Genomic DNA, 19,119 nt, shown 5'->3' on the forward strand with positions numbered 1-19,119 from the left:
CGTCGTGGTCTGACGTCGTGAACAAGGAGCACTGCCTGGTATACTCTCCGAGCTCGTCACAATAAGCGGCGACCTCTGTTTTCGTGAGATGTTGCGGTTCACGGGTAAAGTTCGTAACTAAGATGTAGGTGCGACCGTTGGTAAGGTCTACTAGGCCTCGAGCTACACAATCATGCCGAGCAAGTAGCAGCGACATGTTCGCTTCAGCGATGCCAATTGGGTGCCGGTGCTGCCATTACACTCGACTGTGACGAACTTGCTGGCTCGCGGTGGGATCGTTACATGGTCGTCACATAGGCGCAACATTACTCTGCAGGGCTCGCTGTGGGTGTGAACGGCTCGCTGGGCGGAAAAAAATACCATGAGTTCCCGAAGGTCGATGACCGCACCATACTCTTGAAGAAAATCCATGCCTAGAATGAGGTCTTTAGAACAGTCACGTAAGACGGCAAAGGAGCCAGTGAAAGTAAGACCTCGGATCTGGATGCGGCAGGTGCAGGCGCCGATCAGCGTCACTAGGTGGCCACTGGCGGTGCGAATCACGGGTCCACACCAAGGCGTCAGAACCTTACGGAGAGTCGTGGCGAGTTGACTGCTCCTCACAGATAAATCAGCGCCGGTATCGACGAGTGCGGTCAGTTGATAATTGTCGGCGGTTACAAAAATTTCAGATGAAGCTAATCGTTCGCAGCACGTCGGTGAGGTCGTCGGAGAGGTCGTCGGATAGGGTCGCCATCCCCCGGGCAGTCGCGTCGAATAGTCGGGTGGAGGCTGTTGACTCTGTGCAGTGGCGGCGTCCCTACCCCCGGAGGACGCCGTCTTCAGTTTTCCCGGCGAGGGGACGTGCGTCTGAACTGACCAGAGGTTGAGGGCCGACTGGGCGAAGTAAAGCGCCTCGGGGACGGCGATCGCGATTGGTGCTGCTGCGAGGCCGGGGGCAGCACGTGAGCGGCGAGGTACTCGTCGATGTCCTGCGGTCTTTCACCATAGCGAGGCCGAGGCGCGTCGGGCGGAAATCCTCTCAAACCCATACGCCGGTACGGGCAATGCAGCAGAATATTGCCAGGCTCCCCGCAGTGGTAGCAGAGCGGGCGATCGTTGGGCGTGCGCCACACGTGCGCTTTGCTGATAGGAGGGCGCAGGTAACGGTGGGATGGTCGAGGTCCGGCAACGGGGCGAAACTCTTGCGGCATGGGGGCAGGTCGGCGCAGGGCGTCGCTGTAGGACATGACGTGTGGCTCCGGTAGCGGTGATGGTGGTGGCTGAACCGCTCGCTGGATTTCGTCACGGATGACGTCCCCTGTAGAAGGTATGCTTGCCGACGGAGCATCCATGCGGAGGTGTCGCAGTTCTTCGCGGACAATGCTCCGTACAAGCTCTCGCAGCGCCTCATCCCCGGGGCCTGGCAAGGGCGCGAAGTATTGAGTGGCCGCTACATTTGCCTGACGGCCGTATTGGGCGCTCCGTTCCAGCAACGAACGTTCCATGCTCGTAGCTTCCTTGGCGAAGGCGGCGACGGGTAACGGAGGGTCGCGCATGAGGCCAGCAAACAGCTTCTCCTTCACCCCACGCATAAGGTGCCGCACCTTTGTAGCTTCTGGCATGGTAGGATCGGCCCGATTGAAGAGGCGCGTCATGTCCTCTATAAACATGCACACGCTCTCGTTGGACTGCTGTGACCTGGAGCGAAGGGCAATTTCAGCGTTTTCCTTCCGTTGGCTCGAGCTGAATGTGGCGAGCAACTCACGGCGAAAAGCTGCCCAGTTGGATAACGACGCCTCGTGGTTCTCAAACCACGTTTTCGCCGAGTCGAGCAGTGCGAAATATACATTCAGCAGCTTCCGCTCATCGTCCCACTCGTTGAATGCGTCCACACGGTCAAAATTGGCTAACCAGTCTTCTACATCCTCGAACCGGTCGCCGTGGAAGGATGGTGGCGGCCGAGGTGCGAGAAAAACGCACGGCGGGGCACTGCCGTAGGACTGACCTGTCTGGCTGCCAGTGGTGGACGTCATAGCTCTCACATGCCTTGTCAGTGGTTTAAACTCGGGTTCAAGGCCTCGCAGGCGACGGCTCGTTTTGTGGACGGGTGTGGCGTCCGCGGGTCGGGGAGAAGCGTCACGGCTGTCGTTGGGGTCAGCGTACATGGGATGGTACCCAGCACGGCTCCACCAAATGTCACCGACAAACACAGCCGAAAAGCGGGAAGCACAGCGTTTCCTAGGACGAAGCCCGCCGAACCGCCGAGCTCAAGCAGAACGAAGACGACGCTCAGCCACGCGCTGGGAGCCAAGGTTCGGCCACCAAGTGGCGCCGGCAGAGTGCCAGCAGTGTGGCAATATTTAGGAATCCGCTGGGCCAGACAATGTGCCAAATGTAATTTTAAGTCGTTATGCTGAATATATTGCGCCCTTCTTAACTAAGCTCTTTACGGTATCGCTCCAATTTGGTGCTATACCGAACGACTGGAGGATGGCAAGGGACTTCGGCTACATGCGAACTACCATCCAGTGTCAATTACTAGTGCATGTTATAAGGGAGTAATTACTCATTGACGTCCACCTGAGCGTAGCCATACGGCTACAAAGGAAAGCTATACAGCTTTCTCAGAAACTTCGCAGTCAAAGAAAAATTCGTCCTAGTCCGGGGTTCCAGCACTAGTACATGTTTCCAGATTCCCGCACTAGTTCATGTTGTAAGTTTATGGAGCATGTTGTTGCAAACTTCATAGCGGAATTTTTCACTGAAACAAACTTTCTGTCTTCTTGCCAACATGGCTTTCCTGAAGGTAAGTCTACGACGACACAGCTTCTCCTGACAGTATATGAGATTGCCCAAGCACTTGACACATCCGGTCAGATTGACATGTTATTCCTGGATTTTAGCAACGCCTTCGAGAAGCTGCCACATGCAAGCTGGAATTATTGGCCCTACCTCCATTCATTATCTGTTGGATAAGTTGTGATCTAAAAAGCAGGAAGCAGTTCGCAGAAATAAAAAAAAATATGCATGAGGAGTGCTTCCAGTAGCATCTGGTGTTCCTCATGGCAGTGTGCTGGGGCTACTTTTGTTTCTTATTTATGTAAATGATTTAGTTGATATTGTGCGGTAGGATGTCACTATTGGGTTGTTTGAGGATGACGGCATTATTTTAAAAGAAATATCAGAGGACCGTCATATTGCCTTTCAAAAAACTCTTGCGAGCAGGTTTGTTCGTATTGGGGAATGGTGCTAAACGGTCAGAAAACAGTGCTTTTACGAGTAACGAGAAAGAAAAGCCCCAGTCTTTTATATATTTTCAACACGACACTCCTGTTTTAGTAGTTTGTAAACACAAATACTGAGGTGTCACGCTTAGCAACAAATTTGGTTGTCTGATCTTATTGCTCATTTTTCTAGCTTTGCTCTGCATAAGCTCTGGTTTCTTCAGAGGAGATTAAAAAGTTGCCCAGCAAGCACTGAACTTCTTATATAAAACATTCATACGTTCTAAACTGGAATACGCGGCTCTTGTGTGAAATGCTCAACTTCAAAAAGATATACAGCGACTTGAAAATATTCAGAGGAAAGGTGTCACATTTATTTTCCCGAAACATAAGATGCAGGATTCGCCGACCTCATTGATGAAGCTTAACAACATCCCCACACTAGACATAAGAAGAAAGATTAGCAGGCTTTCATTCCAACGCGACTGTTTTATTGGAAAATTGAAAATTGATCTCCCAATGCAAGTGAGGCCCCTCTAGACAAGGACTACAAGACAGAGTCATAAATATTCTCTGACACCTATTTTCGCTTGTACAGAATCTTTTAAAACAGTTTTTTCCCCGCACGGTGGCTGAGTGGAATTCAAAACCTCCTAATGTTTTCGAATCTACAAACTACGTGGCTGAGATTGAACGCCTGTTCTTTTCTCTCTGGAAGTTTCATGCTTTTTTTAGCAGTGCCTGGTGTATTTTATTGTGTTGCTTGGTTTTGCTCTATTCTTAACATTATCTTTTCTCATGATGTTATTTATTGTGGATGCATTCTTTTATTGTCCCTCCTGCTTGGGCGAAAATGGCCTGCAGTATTTCGTAATTAAATAAAAAGTAAATAAATGTTCAGCTAACCCAAACGAAAGTACTTTTATAGCGATGGTGTCAGGTGGCGGCCAAGATATCTGTAGGATAATGCAGGGTCAATAAAAATGAGCCAATACTATATTGATGCTGACTCACAGTGCATTTTCTGGTGAGCGAAATTTACTTGCATTTCTTTTTAATCTCTATGGCGAGCAGGGAGTTATCACACCAAGAGGCGAGTGCGTCAAGATTCTACTGAAGCAAAGATGAATCGTTGGTCGCCCTGTATAAGAGGCAGCCAAGTGCAGAAAGCCTCAGTTCATATTTTATGTTGTAAAGGAGTAGTGTGAACAGTCGGGCGGCCTGAGGTGCGCCTCATAATACAATGTAAAGAGGGGAGCGGCTGGCATCTGTCTAAGTCATGTGTTTGCTTCCTGAAAGGAAATTTCCGATCCAGCGAGTGAAGTTGATGAGAACTCCCAGTGATGGAAGCTTTTGAAGTAAATGATTACGGGGTACGTCTTGAAATGCTTCACAGTACCCTTAGCGAAAAAGAGGATTTGCTAAAAATGTATTTCAAACGTATTGTATTAATTTCATATTTATTTCGCATTTTTTTGTCCCTATGCTTAAACTGCAATACGAATGCTTTTTAAGTATACTAGGAATAATATTTTGAACGTTGTTAAAAATACGTGAAAAATACATTTTTGCCCGCTTAGCATATTTATAATGCATTAAATATATACTAAAAATATACATTATAAATAGACTAAAAATATACATTTAATACATTAAACATATATTTACTCGGGCTTAAAAAAACGTCTACAGGGCGGCTCCATGGAATAAGACGGGTTAATGCTACATCTGGAGAACAACTTGTACACGAGTATTTATCATCAATTAACAGGAATCTGAAATTATAAGGTCACGTGACTGAATGGGAACGGCAGATACCTACACACACCATACCAAGACTACAGTGACGCGGCAAACTGGAAATCCTACCACAAGCGCTGTACTTGGCTTGCCTTATATATACCCACCGAAAGCGACGCACTATGAGGCCCGATGAGGCCTTTTTTTGCGCAAAGACTGTGGGCTGCCAAATTATCGCAGTAGTACCCTACTGATTGCGTTCGAATGTGCGGCTAATCAAGAACGGAATTGCTAAGTTGAAACTTGCGTCAGGCATAGGTCAGGAGTCAAACTGTCAACCAAAAGATACATGGGCGTCTAAGGAGCCGGTCGGTCTTGCCAGTCGGGGTCCTTTCCGCTGGCGTATTCGGGCCCAGAAGTACCCAAGGCGCTTTTGCTGGTATAATGCTACCACGTTCCCACACGGAAATGTTCAAATGACATCTGAGTCGAATGTCATTCGAAAATTGGAGTGACATTCGGAATCGACGGACTCCTGCGGTGCTACACGACACTTTCCAAACGCATTCGAAAGCCTCAGCTCGTTTTTAGTGTACAGCGACGACGACGGCGGCGGTCACACTAGTCCGACAAGGACAGTAATATCACACTTAACAACAGCATGTGATTATAGTGAACTATCTAGTATACTATAATATGATTGCAGAGGGACATGTCTTTCAGGCCAACGACACCGACGAATCCGGTCGGCGGACGGTGAGCCTTGTCGGCGGCTGAGCGAGAGCACGGTGATGAGGCGGCGGTGTGAATATGCTCGCGCTTCTAAATGAGCGAAACGAACGGCTATATTTCACATGTGCACACCTGAACACTCACCAGCGATAAGCGCTTGCCAAATCAGTTTCAGTCGACGACGGCTCTCTTTCCTTCAGCGACCACTAGGCCCAGCGAGTCCGCAGGGTTGGATCAGTGATTGCGGCGGTTGTGAAGAGCGAATCACAAGCTTTAGCGAATGCAAATTGTCACCGGGTATAGTTTTGGCAACAGTGACCTGAAATATGGGCGACCAACTCGTTCCTTCAGATAGCCCGACTGCAGTTACGGTGTGTGTTTGCCGCGCCGCGCGCCTGTGGCGCTACTGCCGTTGTGACGTCATACCAGCTGTATATTATGTCTTCTTTCTCTCAGTCGCAACAACATCAAAAACAAAATATACAATAATTACCGAAGACACTTTGAGTCGTCGCGCAGCGGCGGCCAGTAGCCACGCGTGACCTGTAGACGCGGCGCACTGCGTTCCTTCAGTTGGAGGCGCTGCGCTTTTGCTTTTGCAACCTACCACGCTTAACCAAAGCTAAGGCCCCGCCAGTCTTTTTGTGTACCTGGTGGTCTCCTCTGGAAGAGCTAGCTTTGCTCCGTGGGCGCTCATTTCCTACTCGTGGTTCGACAAAGCTTTCTGCCGTCTGGTTTGCGCGTCCTGCACGACGGAATCAAGTGTGGTCATCTGGGATCGGTTCGAACACTCCGCCGGCCGCAAGTACGGTTTTGTTGACTGAAAATTCTTTCGACGACAGAACGGTACGTAACCATTTGTATGCAGTGTCAAAGCCACAAACGCGGCATGCCGCTGCTCCAGCCGGTCTACTGCATCCTGTGACACCTCCCCGTGCTCCTTTCGAGAACGTCGACATAGATCTGGTGATCAGTTACCGAAGTCTTCAGATGGCCGTCGCTTGGTCGTCGTCTGTGCACTCGCTGCTGCGAAAGAGCAGCCCTCCCATTGGCTGCTGCTGGCCCAGTGTTCCTGTTTCTAATCCTCAACGATATCCTACGCCATGGACCACTGCGAGTGGCTGAGGCCTTGAGTTCACTGCGGATGTCGAGGAGGCGCTCCTGCGTCTGGGCACAACTTTACGCCCATACAGGTCTTACCTTCTACAATGAAAGGCTTGGTTGAGCACGCGAACAAAAATTTGACCAACATACTATCGATGCATATGGCCTCTATACGTCCAAAACGGGCACCCATCCTACCTTTTATCACCGACACTTTCTACGCTGCGACCCATGAGACGGCGCGCTAAAGCCCTTTCTATCTCTTGTACACACGGCCACTGCGCTACACCCCTGAAACCATCTTCCCTTTTTTTTCACCAGTGGGGACCCCTACATCGCATCGCGGGAGCCCCTGCCTTACCTGCGAAGCACGGCATATCGGCCGCCTGCGGACAATACATGGTAACGTAGCGGTGACTGCAGTGCGGAGAGCAGGAAGGCGGCGAAAATGGCTTCTAAATAAAGTTGTATTACTTGGGCGGATTTGTGACCGCTAAGGACTGAATAAGTCGGCGGCGGCGTAGCAACAAGCGTGCTCGGTGGCCGTCGAATCAAATGCCAGCCGCTCTGGGCCGTGCTGAATTTAAAGCCGATAGCAAACTGTCGACATAAAGTGTGCAAAGTTACTAGAACGTTCTGCAAAAACGTAGAAGCGACTCCACATAGATGCGATCAGTCGACATAAATCTGGTCGCTCCTTGCATCACAAAGTGATAAAGCGGCCTGCTGGAAGCTTTAAGGAATGAACAATGAAACACTAGAAAGATTCGAGACAATATCTTCGCAAGAGTGCTCTTAGGCACGCTACGATGGGCGCCGTTTGCACGTTACCGACGCTCCGGGCGATACGGTCTGCTTTTGGATACCGCTCAGGCAACGCGCCCTTCTTCCTTACACTACAGGCAGACTACGACGGGCCTTGCATAATTATTGCTCCCCTCAGTGGCGTAACCAACCTGATGGCTCGTCTTATCGCAACTCGTAGCTATTCAACAAAAACCGAACTCTAACACGCGGCACGGTTGAAGCCGTGCACCCTCGTCAAACTCCATAAATAGCCGTCTGGGCTTCGCCTACTCAGAGGGAAACTGCAGCGACCGTGACGGTGTTGAATCACTCTGTGCGTACAAAAGAAAAGCACGGTCCCAGCTCTCATCCGCAAGGCTCTCAAGGGAATCGCTGCTGGCACACGGACTCTCTTTACCTCGTTCTCTGAGAGGGCTTCAACTCGAAACAATTTATCAACCAAGATCGTAATCATCGTATGCCTGACTGCAGAGAGAGGCCTCTCCGATAACTGTAAAATTAAAACGGTCCTCTGCCAGCTGCTGCACCATATTCCTGAAAAATCCATCATTGCCCCCGCTCATCACCGCTCTCTGCTACGCTTGCTTTCTCTTTGAATCCAGACCATTACAGTGTACGACCATCAGTTATCAGACCAAACCAAAATCTTCCTCTTGATTCTGAAAAAGATGCGACCGTTAACCCCTGTTTGTTCCCTGACCCACCATGCCCTCTTTGTCTGTCTTAACATTACATCTAGAATTTTTCTTTGCAGAGCCCGCTGCGTTGTCGCCCACCTCATTTAGATCGGTAAGATGCAGCTGTCATATACTTTTCTCTCGAAGTATTTTTATTATCTTTCATTTCGCAATCATGCAGACCAGTGTTTTGGCCCTAGCAGGAGTCACACAAATTAAATCGTAGTGCAAGCAAGAAAATGAAGAAAAGACAAGTCACCTGTGCAACTAACAATCTAAGGCAATCTAATCTAACCTAATGGCAAGAATTCAGTGGAGCAGAAGGAGCGAAGGGAAAAAAGAAGTTATCAGTACATCAAAATAATCAGTAAATGCAAAAAAGAGTGCAAGAACGAACGAACTTCTTCCATCAGGGTCCGAGGAATATTGGTAAATTACTATTAATTGATTTAGAGAACCTGCCTTACTGCCAAATGCGCTGCATATCGGCCTTATTCTTCTACTTATTTGACTCTCGTTATTCAGATCTGCGGTTACCATCTACCCTATGCAGATATATTCCCATACATTTACAACTCCATGCTACAAATTGTAAGCTTCGGTTCTATTCCGAGACTGTTGACCATTGCTTTGGTTTTCTGCATATTAATTTTTAGATCCACTGTTATTCTCTGCTTAAGTCATTGATCATTCTTTGCAGCTCATGCGTTGAGTTACTTAGCGAGGCAATGTCGTCAGCGGATCGCGGAAAATTGGGCTATACTTTAATAACTGCTATTAATCCGGTGTTGTGACATTCGACAGTCATATCATTTCCCTTCATCCATGTGCGGTCATCCTTTCTGGTCACTGTAAACGGTGGGCTACGCACAGGCGCACTGATGTTGCACCGTAAAACCTTCAGTAAAAACCTTCAGTTGCTAGTTTCTTATCGAACTGTCTATTAAGCTGCCCTAAGTTCAGTCCCATGTAGCGGTTCCTTTTCTTTTCGAACATGTCGAACCCCAAGACTTCACCCTGTCGATATTCTTTGTTCCTTCGACGACCGGCTTGCAGGGTCTTGCAGGACGTCTTGCAGCTGCTACACGACGTCCGACCGCGTATATGTCACGATCCACAAAAGGCCGCAACATATTGTACCCTTAGCAATGCATTGACTTTTTCGGAATGTAACATATAGCATTGACACAAGTGTTTTGTGTGCGTGGTTGGGTGCCAGATTTGCTAGTCATGCACCAAATTCTGCATTGGGTAGCAGGATAGGTGTGTAACGTAACAAGCGCCTTCTCGAGCCCAAATTTTGGCTTTCTAGCTCCCCGTCCTGGCATCTAGAGATCCGCTGTGTCGCGTGAAAGACTGTACCCCCCCCCCCCCCCTCCCCCCTTTGAAATTTTTCGTGCCGTACAAGCATTGTGTCCAGCTTAAGCGTGAGCTTATCGAGGTGTACCAAATATGAATGTCTGGTCAATCAAAACAGAGTAGGTTTTTCGGCATACATTCTTTTTGTAATCATGAGTCCGTCTTGTTGTAATCTTTTTTTCTCATTTCGGTCACCCGCAACACGCGCATTCGGTACGCACTGCATCTTTCTTGCCTGTCCTTCTTATGTGATGCGTGGCCTCTGCGAGACGTTTTCCTTCTTGTCCTGCCCTAGGTTTTCCTTCACAATTCACCTTGAATAAAGGTCAGTTGTGAGTCCCGCGCTGTGTGTGTCGCACTTCCTTCTGCAGTCCTGTCTTGAATTGCTCCGTTATGGGTACGTACCGACAAGCCAGATCGCCACTCTTCAGGAGTAAGCATTCGAGAAGGGGCTCACAATCCTACCAAGGCAGTCGGTGCGCGCGTAGTTCTGCGCTGCAAACATGATCCACTCTATTACGCCACCTGATCAAACTATTACCCTTTCTGAAAATGTAGGTAGTTGGAACCAAACTCGTGTGATGGATCACAAGTCATTTTTCGTGGAAATCACGCTGCTGTGACTTTCGCTTTACTTTGCGAAATAAATAGCAAAATGCAGTTCGTCCAATAATGCGAGTAAGACACAATTCGTGTGCCTGACCAAAACTTTTTCAATGTGCGGTGTTGTAATACTTCGGCATTTAATGATTTATTATGGTCATGCTAACTGGCCATGCACGAGTTAATTCGGGCCGAAGAATTTCAGCTTGCGATGAATGTGCTTACCAGGGAAGTTGTGCGGGTCGCAGATGTAGTACTTCTTCCAGTCGCTGCCGTACGATATATGGTCCAGGTACCAGCAGGCGGAGAGCAGAGCCCGGTGTCCGGCAGCCGTCACCGAGGCCAGCTCCAGCTGCTGCGGCTGCTTCCATACGTGGACCACCGTATCCGGGGCAATCTGCAACCAAGCTATGCTGCCGATCTTGTGGGGGGTTTGTACAAGCGAGTTGAACGAATTGCGCGACTCTGCAATTTAATAAACGATTTTCTGCCTGTCAGGGTGCATGGGGAGCAAAAGCGCCGCAGAAAAACCCCAAGGAGCGATCCTCTAGACTCCTGCTATTACATCATATGCACAATACCGGCTCATACACCAAGCACAGACTGGATAGCTTGAAGAATAATGACGGTTATTTTCATATAGCGCTCTTGCTTCACTTCACCGCAGGGCACAAAATACGAACACGGAAGGACACCACAAGGCACCAAAAAGCGTTGACTATTCCATTCCTGCACGCTGCGCTTTTAATCATACAAATAAGCGCTTTAGCAGACCCAGGAAGAAAAACATAAATATCAAAGCGATATCTGTCATCCCTCCGTCATAGCAGTCATGGCTGCGAGGCTTCTTCCTTTATGTGCATGTTCCCGGGGACTGCCGGCGTTCGACTCCACTGCATTGTTCAAGAGTCACGTCAAAATAGCACCGACTCAACAGAGGTGCCGTCATAAGTCGCAGGCAACTAAGCATCTGTGGTTGTTTCCATCTACAGCTGTGCTGCTCGCTTTATGAAGATCGCAGCCAGTGCGGAGTAGCAGGCCAGGCCCATGTTACCACCGGCCGACCTGTCCTCCTTTTCTTCTCATAAAAATTCCTTTCTCACTCGCAACCGCTGAACGAACATCGCCTATTACACTCGCTTGTGAATGTTCGCTGCGAATAATTCAAAGCAAGGAAATGGCAGACAATCGCGGACAGAACGCATCAAAGGATCTCGAAGAAGCTCCACTATTCAAAGGCATAGCTCGGAAGAGTTCACGCCCACGGCATATTTCGAAAAATATAAAACGAGCACGATAATTCCTCGGGTTACTAGTGTAGACGACACCATTCTGTTTCTGTTTCGATTACAGAAATGTAATCGATCTGAGTGATCTGAAATGGTTTTCTTAGATAGATTTCTGTAATCGCGTACCTTTGGATTTCTTTTGGTGTTCTCTGGTACCCACGTGCTTGTAATTCGCACAGTGGTGCTTGGGTAAAGCGAAGGTATACTAACGGTCTACGTCGAATAAAGCCTGTTGATAGTAAGCGCTCGTCCCTGTCTACTTCTATGGCCGTGTCTTTTATTGCGCCCCTGTGTCCTCCTGAAAAATTGAACACTCTCTCATCTGTGTCCTTCATATTTTTTACCTTTCCCCGCCCTTTTGGCTACTTTTTCATAGTTTTTGTTAATGTTACCTACCTGACCACTGTTACGCGGCCCTTTACACCGTCTTTTTATCGCTTATAACTTTCTTTTGTTGCCTGTTGTGTTTTTGTGTCATCCTGTGACGCGACCACACTGACTGCCGGTAATCGCTGAGCAGCCCTGTTACCCACCCCCTCATGTTTTCTATTTAAGGGTCTTTCCACCCGAATAAACTTTCAGTTGTGAGTCAGCGCTCGTGTGTGTGTCATTTCTTCGTGTGTCCGTGTTTCGTCGCGCTGTTTATTCCTTCAAATGCATTACCAACTAGCCCGGAACATTGCTCTTCTGAGTCATTTCAAGAGTGGAGCCTTTAGTCTTAACACATCATTTTCACTTGACCAAATATTTTTAGGGGAATCCCCCAAGGTGGAGTAGATTTGTAATAAGGGAGTAATTACTCATTGACGTCCACCCGAGCGCAGCCATACGGCCACAAAGGAAAGCTATACAGCTTTCACAGAAACTTCGTAGCTTGCCCTCCCGGTTAGCTCAATTGGTAGAGCGACTGCTCCGGTGTGGCGGTGGTCCCGGGTTCGAACCCCGGACCAGGACGAATTTTTCTTTAAATACGAAGTTTCTGTGAAAGCTGTATAGTTTTCCTCTGTGGCCGTATGGCTGCGCTCGGGTGGACGTCAATGAGTAATTACTCCCTTATTACAAATCTACTCCACCTTGGGGGATTCCCCTAAAAATATTTGGTCAACACTGTTCCCACTTCGAGTTATAGATCAATTCGCTCTCGCCCTACCATAAGCTTGCCGTCCCGGTTAGCTCAATTGGTAGAGCGACTGCTCCGGTGTGGCGGTGGTCCCGGGTCCGAACCCCGGACCAGGACGAATTTTTCTTTAACTACGAAGTTTCTGTGAAAGCTGTATAGCTTTCCTTTGTGGCCGTATGGCTGCGCTCGGGTGGACGTCAATGAGTAATTACTCCCTTATTACAAATCTACTCCACCTTGGGGGATTCCCCTAAAAATATTTGGTCAACACTGTTCCCACTTCGAGTTATAGATCAATTCGCTCTCGCCCTACCATAAGCTTGCCGTCCCGGTTAGCTCAATTGGTAGAGCGACTGCTCCGGTGTGGCGGTGGTCCCGGGTTCGAACCCCGGACCAGGACGAATTTTTCTTTATAACTACGAAGTTTCTGTGAAAGCTGTATAGCTTTCCTTTGTGGCCGTATGGCTGCGCTCGGGTGGACGTCAATGAGTAATTACTCCCTTATTATCATTTTCACTTGCTTGCTCTGTGCTTTTTGGTTTTTTGTCCTGCAGTTCTTTGTTGATATCCGGGATATCAGCCGAAGACCTGGAACCCCTTCATGTGCGCCGCCTGGTTTCCGGGCGAGAATTCTTTTATATGCTCTCTAACAACCGGTTTGCCACCTGCATTTTCTCTGAACCCCATAGATTCAGAAGGCTGAACCACTGCGACGTAATCGGCCCCTATTTTGTAAGGACGAAACTTTATCACAGTTCCTACTTTCCCCTCACAACTTACCAGTAGAACTGTTTGTCTTCATTTACTGTTGATTCTACCAGTGAATAAAGTTTTGCTGAATAGTTACTACAGCATATGTAACCCTCTCCTGCTTCGGCAGCATTGCTGCCTGCAGTGTTTGTAAATAAATAAAAAAGGGTGCTCCGGCGACATTCTTTCAGAAGTTCAAGCTAGCGCCTGAGGTGTTGGGAAAAGCATCGTGAATTCGTCAGGGCCGCCCGCGCCAAACGCAATGCCGTCACATCCGTTCACGGTGTTACTGTTGACCACATATCTGACAGCTAAACAACGCTGTTGCAACTGGTACGTCGAGTGAGCTGCAATAAATGCGGATAATTCTACCGTATGATATATGCGTATTTTGCTACGACACATGCCTGTACCGCCGCACATCACTGACGGGCGGCAGTGCCGAATGCGCTTATCAGAACGCCGAAATCGTCGCGCCAAAAAAACCTGACCGTTCGTACCTTCCGCCCCATTCCTATATGCATGCGCAGTCTCAACTACGCGTGAGAATGGGCCTCGAAAACGATCGTGCGTAGGCCTTAAACAAGTGGTCCACTCGAATCCCCTCCCTCCTGCCCTCTGCGCTCCACAATGGCAGCAGGACATGATTGTTTTCGGCAGGCGCCACTAAATGTGACGTAGGTGATCGCGGCAAGCAACACGGATTTTGTGACGCACACAGCGGCCTGCCAGGAGTGCAAAGTCTACAAAGCGAAGTTCGAACTGCGGGAAAACAGAGTGCTCACTCCGACGTACTCATTTTTTCCTTTGTAGAAGTTACGAAGGACGTTGAAGCCGCCGACAACCCTCGCGCATGTTTTGTGGCTGCTGCCGAAGTGTGCGCTTATCGCAGCCGCTTAAGTTGGACGCGATTTTCGTCTTTTCGCTTCAGGGAATATGTTCGTCCAGGGACGGAAAGATTGCAGCCAAAGAAAATTTAACTGCGCTTACGTGGCGAGAAATTTCACCATTTTTTTTTGTAAATAAAAGAGACACCGCACAAAAACGACGCCATTGCAGAAAGAGCCATTATCTTTGCTTGCGCTGAATTTTCGCCAGATGCGCACACGCCTCGCAAGGTATCATCGGCAACGAATGAACCGCGAACAAGAAACCGTAGGTGGCAACCCAAAAACACCAGCATATTGGCTCATTGAGAGCAAACGCCAGCAAGGTTGATTAACCTTTCCGAAGAAAGAATCTTCACGCTTTCGAAGTGAAATTACCCTCCGCTAGTACTGACCTTCCCCTGGCTAAGGGAAGCTCTTACCGATAATTGTAGAAGCGCATCTTGTTGGTCCAGTTAGCGCATAGGTACTCGGGAGAGAAACCAGCAGAATCGTAGAAAAGAGAATGAATTCACATGGAAGACGCTGGAGCCAGAAGGCAGCCTGCTCTGAAAGATTCTGAAGATGTAGAAAGTTGCCAAATATGAAGCGTTGTGCCCGCGTCCTGGTCTGCTGGTTTCTCTCCCCCAGTACTCTTGCTGGTAGTATATACCGTCCAGACAGATGCAACAGCAGCGGGTCGCGCTGAGCGGAACACACCGCTGTACCAAATGTCCACCCCGTGTTTTGCTCTGACCCGCGACGGGTTTCGCTATGTTTCACTCACCTGAACCCTGTTGTCGAACACCTCCTGCCACACCATGTAGCTCTTGCGCAGCCTGTGGATTATTTCCAGCAACCTGCGAACGTGAGACGCATTCAGTTAGGCCGGCCATGTAACAGGGAAGCGAGCTGAGGTTCACCTTCCCGCTGTTTCCAGCTCCCTTGTGGCACAGAAGCCGCGAGAGTTTCACATCATGGTTGCAGCTATCACAGCGCGATGAGACACAAATACCAGCCCAATGTGCGCACCAGATGTCTTTGCCTAGCTCGCACAAGAGCCGCACCTATGCTACTGCTGAACTTTCGGTTCTGAGCCCGTTCATTTATCCTTCTTAATTGTTGGTTGTCTTGGCAAGTCGACACGGAGATGAGAAAGACGCATGAGGTCGCTTCATTTGGCCTTGCTTGGCTACATAGAAGAGAGCCCGTGGTACTTGACAGATGTTTGAGTGCAACTTGTGCCAGTTGGTTCTTTCTATCCATCCGTAATGGACCATATAATGTGGTAAGAGCCCGCCTGTACATTGTAGCTCATAGTCTTCTGGGTAGATTGCGTGAACTCCTGCTGGGCATGAGTGTGTGCTTTTTTCTACTCTTCTCAGTGTTATTTCTTGTTCTTTGTCGTCCGGTGGGGCATATTCCCTCCTGCCTAGCCCGTATGTTGCAGGATATCTCAGTATGTAACCAGCAGGTTTAAGTAGGTGTGCTTTGAGTGGGGCGCCCGCGGGCTACGAAGTGTGCGCCCCCCCTTACCTCTGCGGACAGATGCGCTGGTGTCCATGTTCATCAGACCGCCATTGGAAACTGAACTTGGCAACGTTTAACGCAAGAACCTTATCAAGTGAGGCTAGCCTAGCAGTGCTGTTGGAGAAATAAGCCGGTATTAAAAGAGGTGTCATAGGGCTCAGTGAGGTTAGGAGGACAGATGAGGCGTATACAGTACTAAAGGGCGGGCACGTACTCTGCTATCATGGATTAGCAGATAGGCGAGAACTAGGTATGGGATTCCTCATAAATCAGGATATAGCTGGCAACATCGACGAGTTTTATAGTATTAACGAGAGAGTGGCAGCTTTCGTAATTGGGCTTAATAAGAGGTACTAGCTGAAGGTGGGGCAGGCCTACGCGCCTACGTCAAGCCATGATGACCAGATAGTTGAAAGCTTCTATGACGATGTGGAATCGGCAATAACCAAAGTAAAATCACAGTACACTGTACTGATGGGCCACTTTAATGCGAAGGTAGGTAAAAAGCAGGCTGGAGACCAGGCGGTAGGTGACTATGGCATGGGTTCTAGGAATAGTAGGGGAGAGTTATTAGTAGAGTTCGCAGATGGAAATAATTTACGGATTATGAATACCTTCTTCCGCAAACGAGCAAGCAGGAAGTGGACGTGGAAGAGCCCCAATGGTGACACTAAAAATGAAAAAGACTTCATACTGTGCGCTCAAACTGGCATCGTAGAGGATGTGGAGGTCCTCGGTAAGGTCCGTTGTAGCGACCACAGAATGGTAAGGTCTGGTATTAGCTTAGATTTGAAGAGGGAACGGAGGAAGCTAGTGAAGCGGAACGCTATTAACGAGTTAGCATTAAGAGGGAAGGTACAGGAAGTCAGGATATCGTTGCAGAACAGATTTTTCGCTTTAACTGAAGAAGACGACCGTAATGTGGAAACAATGAATGACAATCTCACAGCTATAATTACAGAGTGCGCCGCATAAGTAGGTGGTAGGATGGTTCGTCAAAATACTAGCAAGCTATGAGACTAAAGATCTGATTAAGAAACGCCAAAGCATGAGGACGTCTAACCCCAAAGAGAGGATAGAACTAGCAGAGCTCCCGAAGTTAATAAATAAGCGCAAGGTAGCTGACATAAGAAAGTTTAACATGGAGAAAATCGAGCATGCTCTAAGGAATGGAGGTAGCCTAAAATCCGTGAAGAGAAAACTGGGAATAGGTAAAAACCAGGTGTATGCGCTAAAAGACAAAGCGGGCAATGTTATTAGCAATATGGATAACATAATTAAAGTTGCCGAAGAGTTCTACACAAATCTATACAGTAGAGAATGTAATCGTCAAGTTACTGAGGGAGGCAGTCGAGCACAACAATGGGACATCCTGCCAGTAACGAAGGAGGAAGTAAAGAAAGCCTTAGGAGCAATGCAAAGAGGGAAAGCAGCTGGTGAGGATCAAGTAACAGCACATTTGTTGAAGGACGGAGGAGAGATTGCGCTACAAAAACTAGCCACCCTGTATACAGCCTTGTGACCTCGAGAATACCTGAAGCTTGGAAGAACGCTAACATTATCTTAATTCATAAGAAAGGAGACGTCAAGGATTTGAAGAATTACAGACCAATCAGCTTATTGTCCGTTGCCTACAAGGTATTTACTAAGGTAATCGCTAATAGAGTCAGGACAACCTTGGACTTTAGTCAACCAAATTATCAGGCAGGCTTTCGTAAAGGATACTCGACAATAGATCACATTCAGACTATCAATCAGGTGATAGAGAAATGCGCAGAATATAAACAACCCCTATATATAGCCTTCATTGATTACGAGAAAGCAATTGACTCAGTGGAAACCTCAGCTGTCATGCAGGCATTGCGGAATCAGCGTGTAGAAGAGTGCTATGTGAAAATATTGGAAGATATTTATAACGATTGTACAGCTACAATAGTTCTCCATAAAGTCAGAAATAAAATTCCAATACAGAAAGGGGTTCAGAAAAGAAAAAACAGCGCTAAATTTTACATAGACCACAAAGAAAGACGGACAGGACGGGCGCTGACTCCAACTAAGTTTATTGAAAGCCACATGTAGCATATATATAGCCCGAAGAAGGTGAACGCATGCGCATTTCCCACATGGCAACAACACCCACACACACAAGTACGATAACTTGTCATAATCGCGTATTTTTTAGCAATCTGTGTTCACTTCCTCGTAGGGAAATAGAAGTGGTGCTGACGCACATGCCACCCCTCTCTTTGATAAAAAAGGCTTCTGCCAGTTCGCGAGCTAATCTATCTTTACTTCTGGTTAGAATTTTAATCTCTTCAAGTCGTGGTGCACAGTGCTTTTTATTTCCATCAATGCAAGAGCGGCAATGGGCGGGAAGGTTTTCGAACGAATCCGATGCGTTCCCTAAGGACCTTCTGTGTTCCCCGGCACGCTCGTTGACGCAGCGTCCGGTCTGACCTACGTACACTTTGCCACATGTAAGGGGGATCTCGTAGACCACTCCCGTGGCACACCTTACGTACGGCTTTGAGTGCTTCTTCCCACACCCAGATGTGGCTTTCGCACCGCTGCTGATCTTGGGGCACATCTTTGCCAATTTGCAGGGGGCGGAAAAGACCAAGGGGACTCCGTACTTGTTGCCAACTCGTTTTAAATTGTGGGACACCTTGTGCATATACGGTATCACCACTGGTCTGGCTTCACCGAAAGGTTCTTTCCTCCGTTTCCCCTTTGGCTTGCCCTTAAGCTTCTGCAGCAATGCCTCGGTTACGGCAGTCAAGACGTGGTCAGGGAACCCTGCTTTACGCAGTCTGTTCACCTCGCCCTCGAAGCTCTCCCGCATCATGTGAGAGCACGACTTGAGGAGTGCTGATTCCATAGAAAGGGTGGCGATAGCCCTCTTGACAGTTTTGGATTGAGCCGAATCATACGGTAAAAAATCTTTCTTGGCCCTGGGCAGGTAGCGCCAGCAAACACTTCCCGCTCCGAGAGGGAAAGCCTTGACTGACAAGGTGATCGCATATTGCAAGGATAATGGCCTGTCCCTGCTGCAGGCGGACAAAGAAGGGAACTTTGTTCTCATGCCTTCGGGTCTCTACAATGAGAAAGCCTGTCAAGCAATATCGAAGAACTTTGTGGAACTCAAGCCGTCCGCCACCAGGATCAAGGGCAAGGCTGTTGACCTGTGCAAATCCATGGAGCTGCAGAGCCTGGCAAGAGGTGTTTTGAACTCTTCCGTGAATTATCTGTCAATCTTCTTTGCTGTTAAGACCCATAAACCAGATGCACCGTTTAGGGCCATAGTTAGTGAGAAAGGTACTTGGCAGCAACACATCA

The 19,119-nt window shown here is 48.3% G+C and overlaps 1 protein-coding gene across 1 annotated transcript in view; it reads right to left on the reverse strand.

Annotated features, from left to right (window-relative positions):
* The window catches only part of LOC149345529 (beta-hexosaminidase subunit alpha-like), a 161,726-nt gene that overhangs the window by 57,302 nt on the left and 85,305 nt on the right, over positions 1-19,119 (reverse strand). The window contains exons 8-9 of the mRNA XM_089586106.1: positions 15,041-15,113; positions 10,454-10,625 (exon numbers count right to left, since the gene is read on the reverse strand). Coding sequence (XP_089442232.1) covers positions 10,454-10,625; positions 15,041-15,113 — 245 coding nt within the window. The remainder of the gene's footprint in view (positions 1-10,453; positions 10,626-15,040; positions 15,114-19,119) is intronic.

This window comes from Amblyomma mixtum, chromosome 4, assembly GCF_055824585.1.
Source record: "Amblyomma mixtum isolate Tamu chromosome 4, ASM5582458v1, whole genome shotgun sequence".
In the NCBI taxonomy this organism is placed as follows: domain Eukaryota; kingdom Metazoa; phylum Arthropoda; class Arachnida; order Ixodida; family Ixodidae; genus Amblyomma; species Amblyomma mixtum.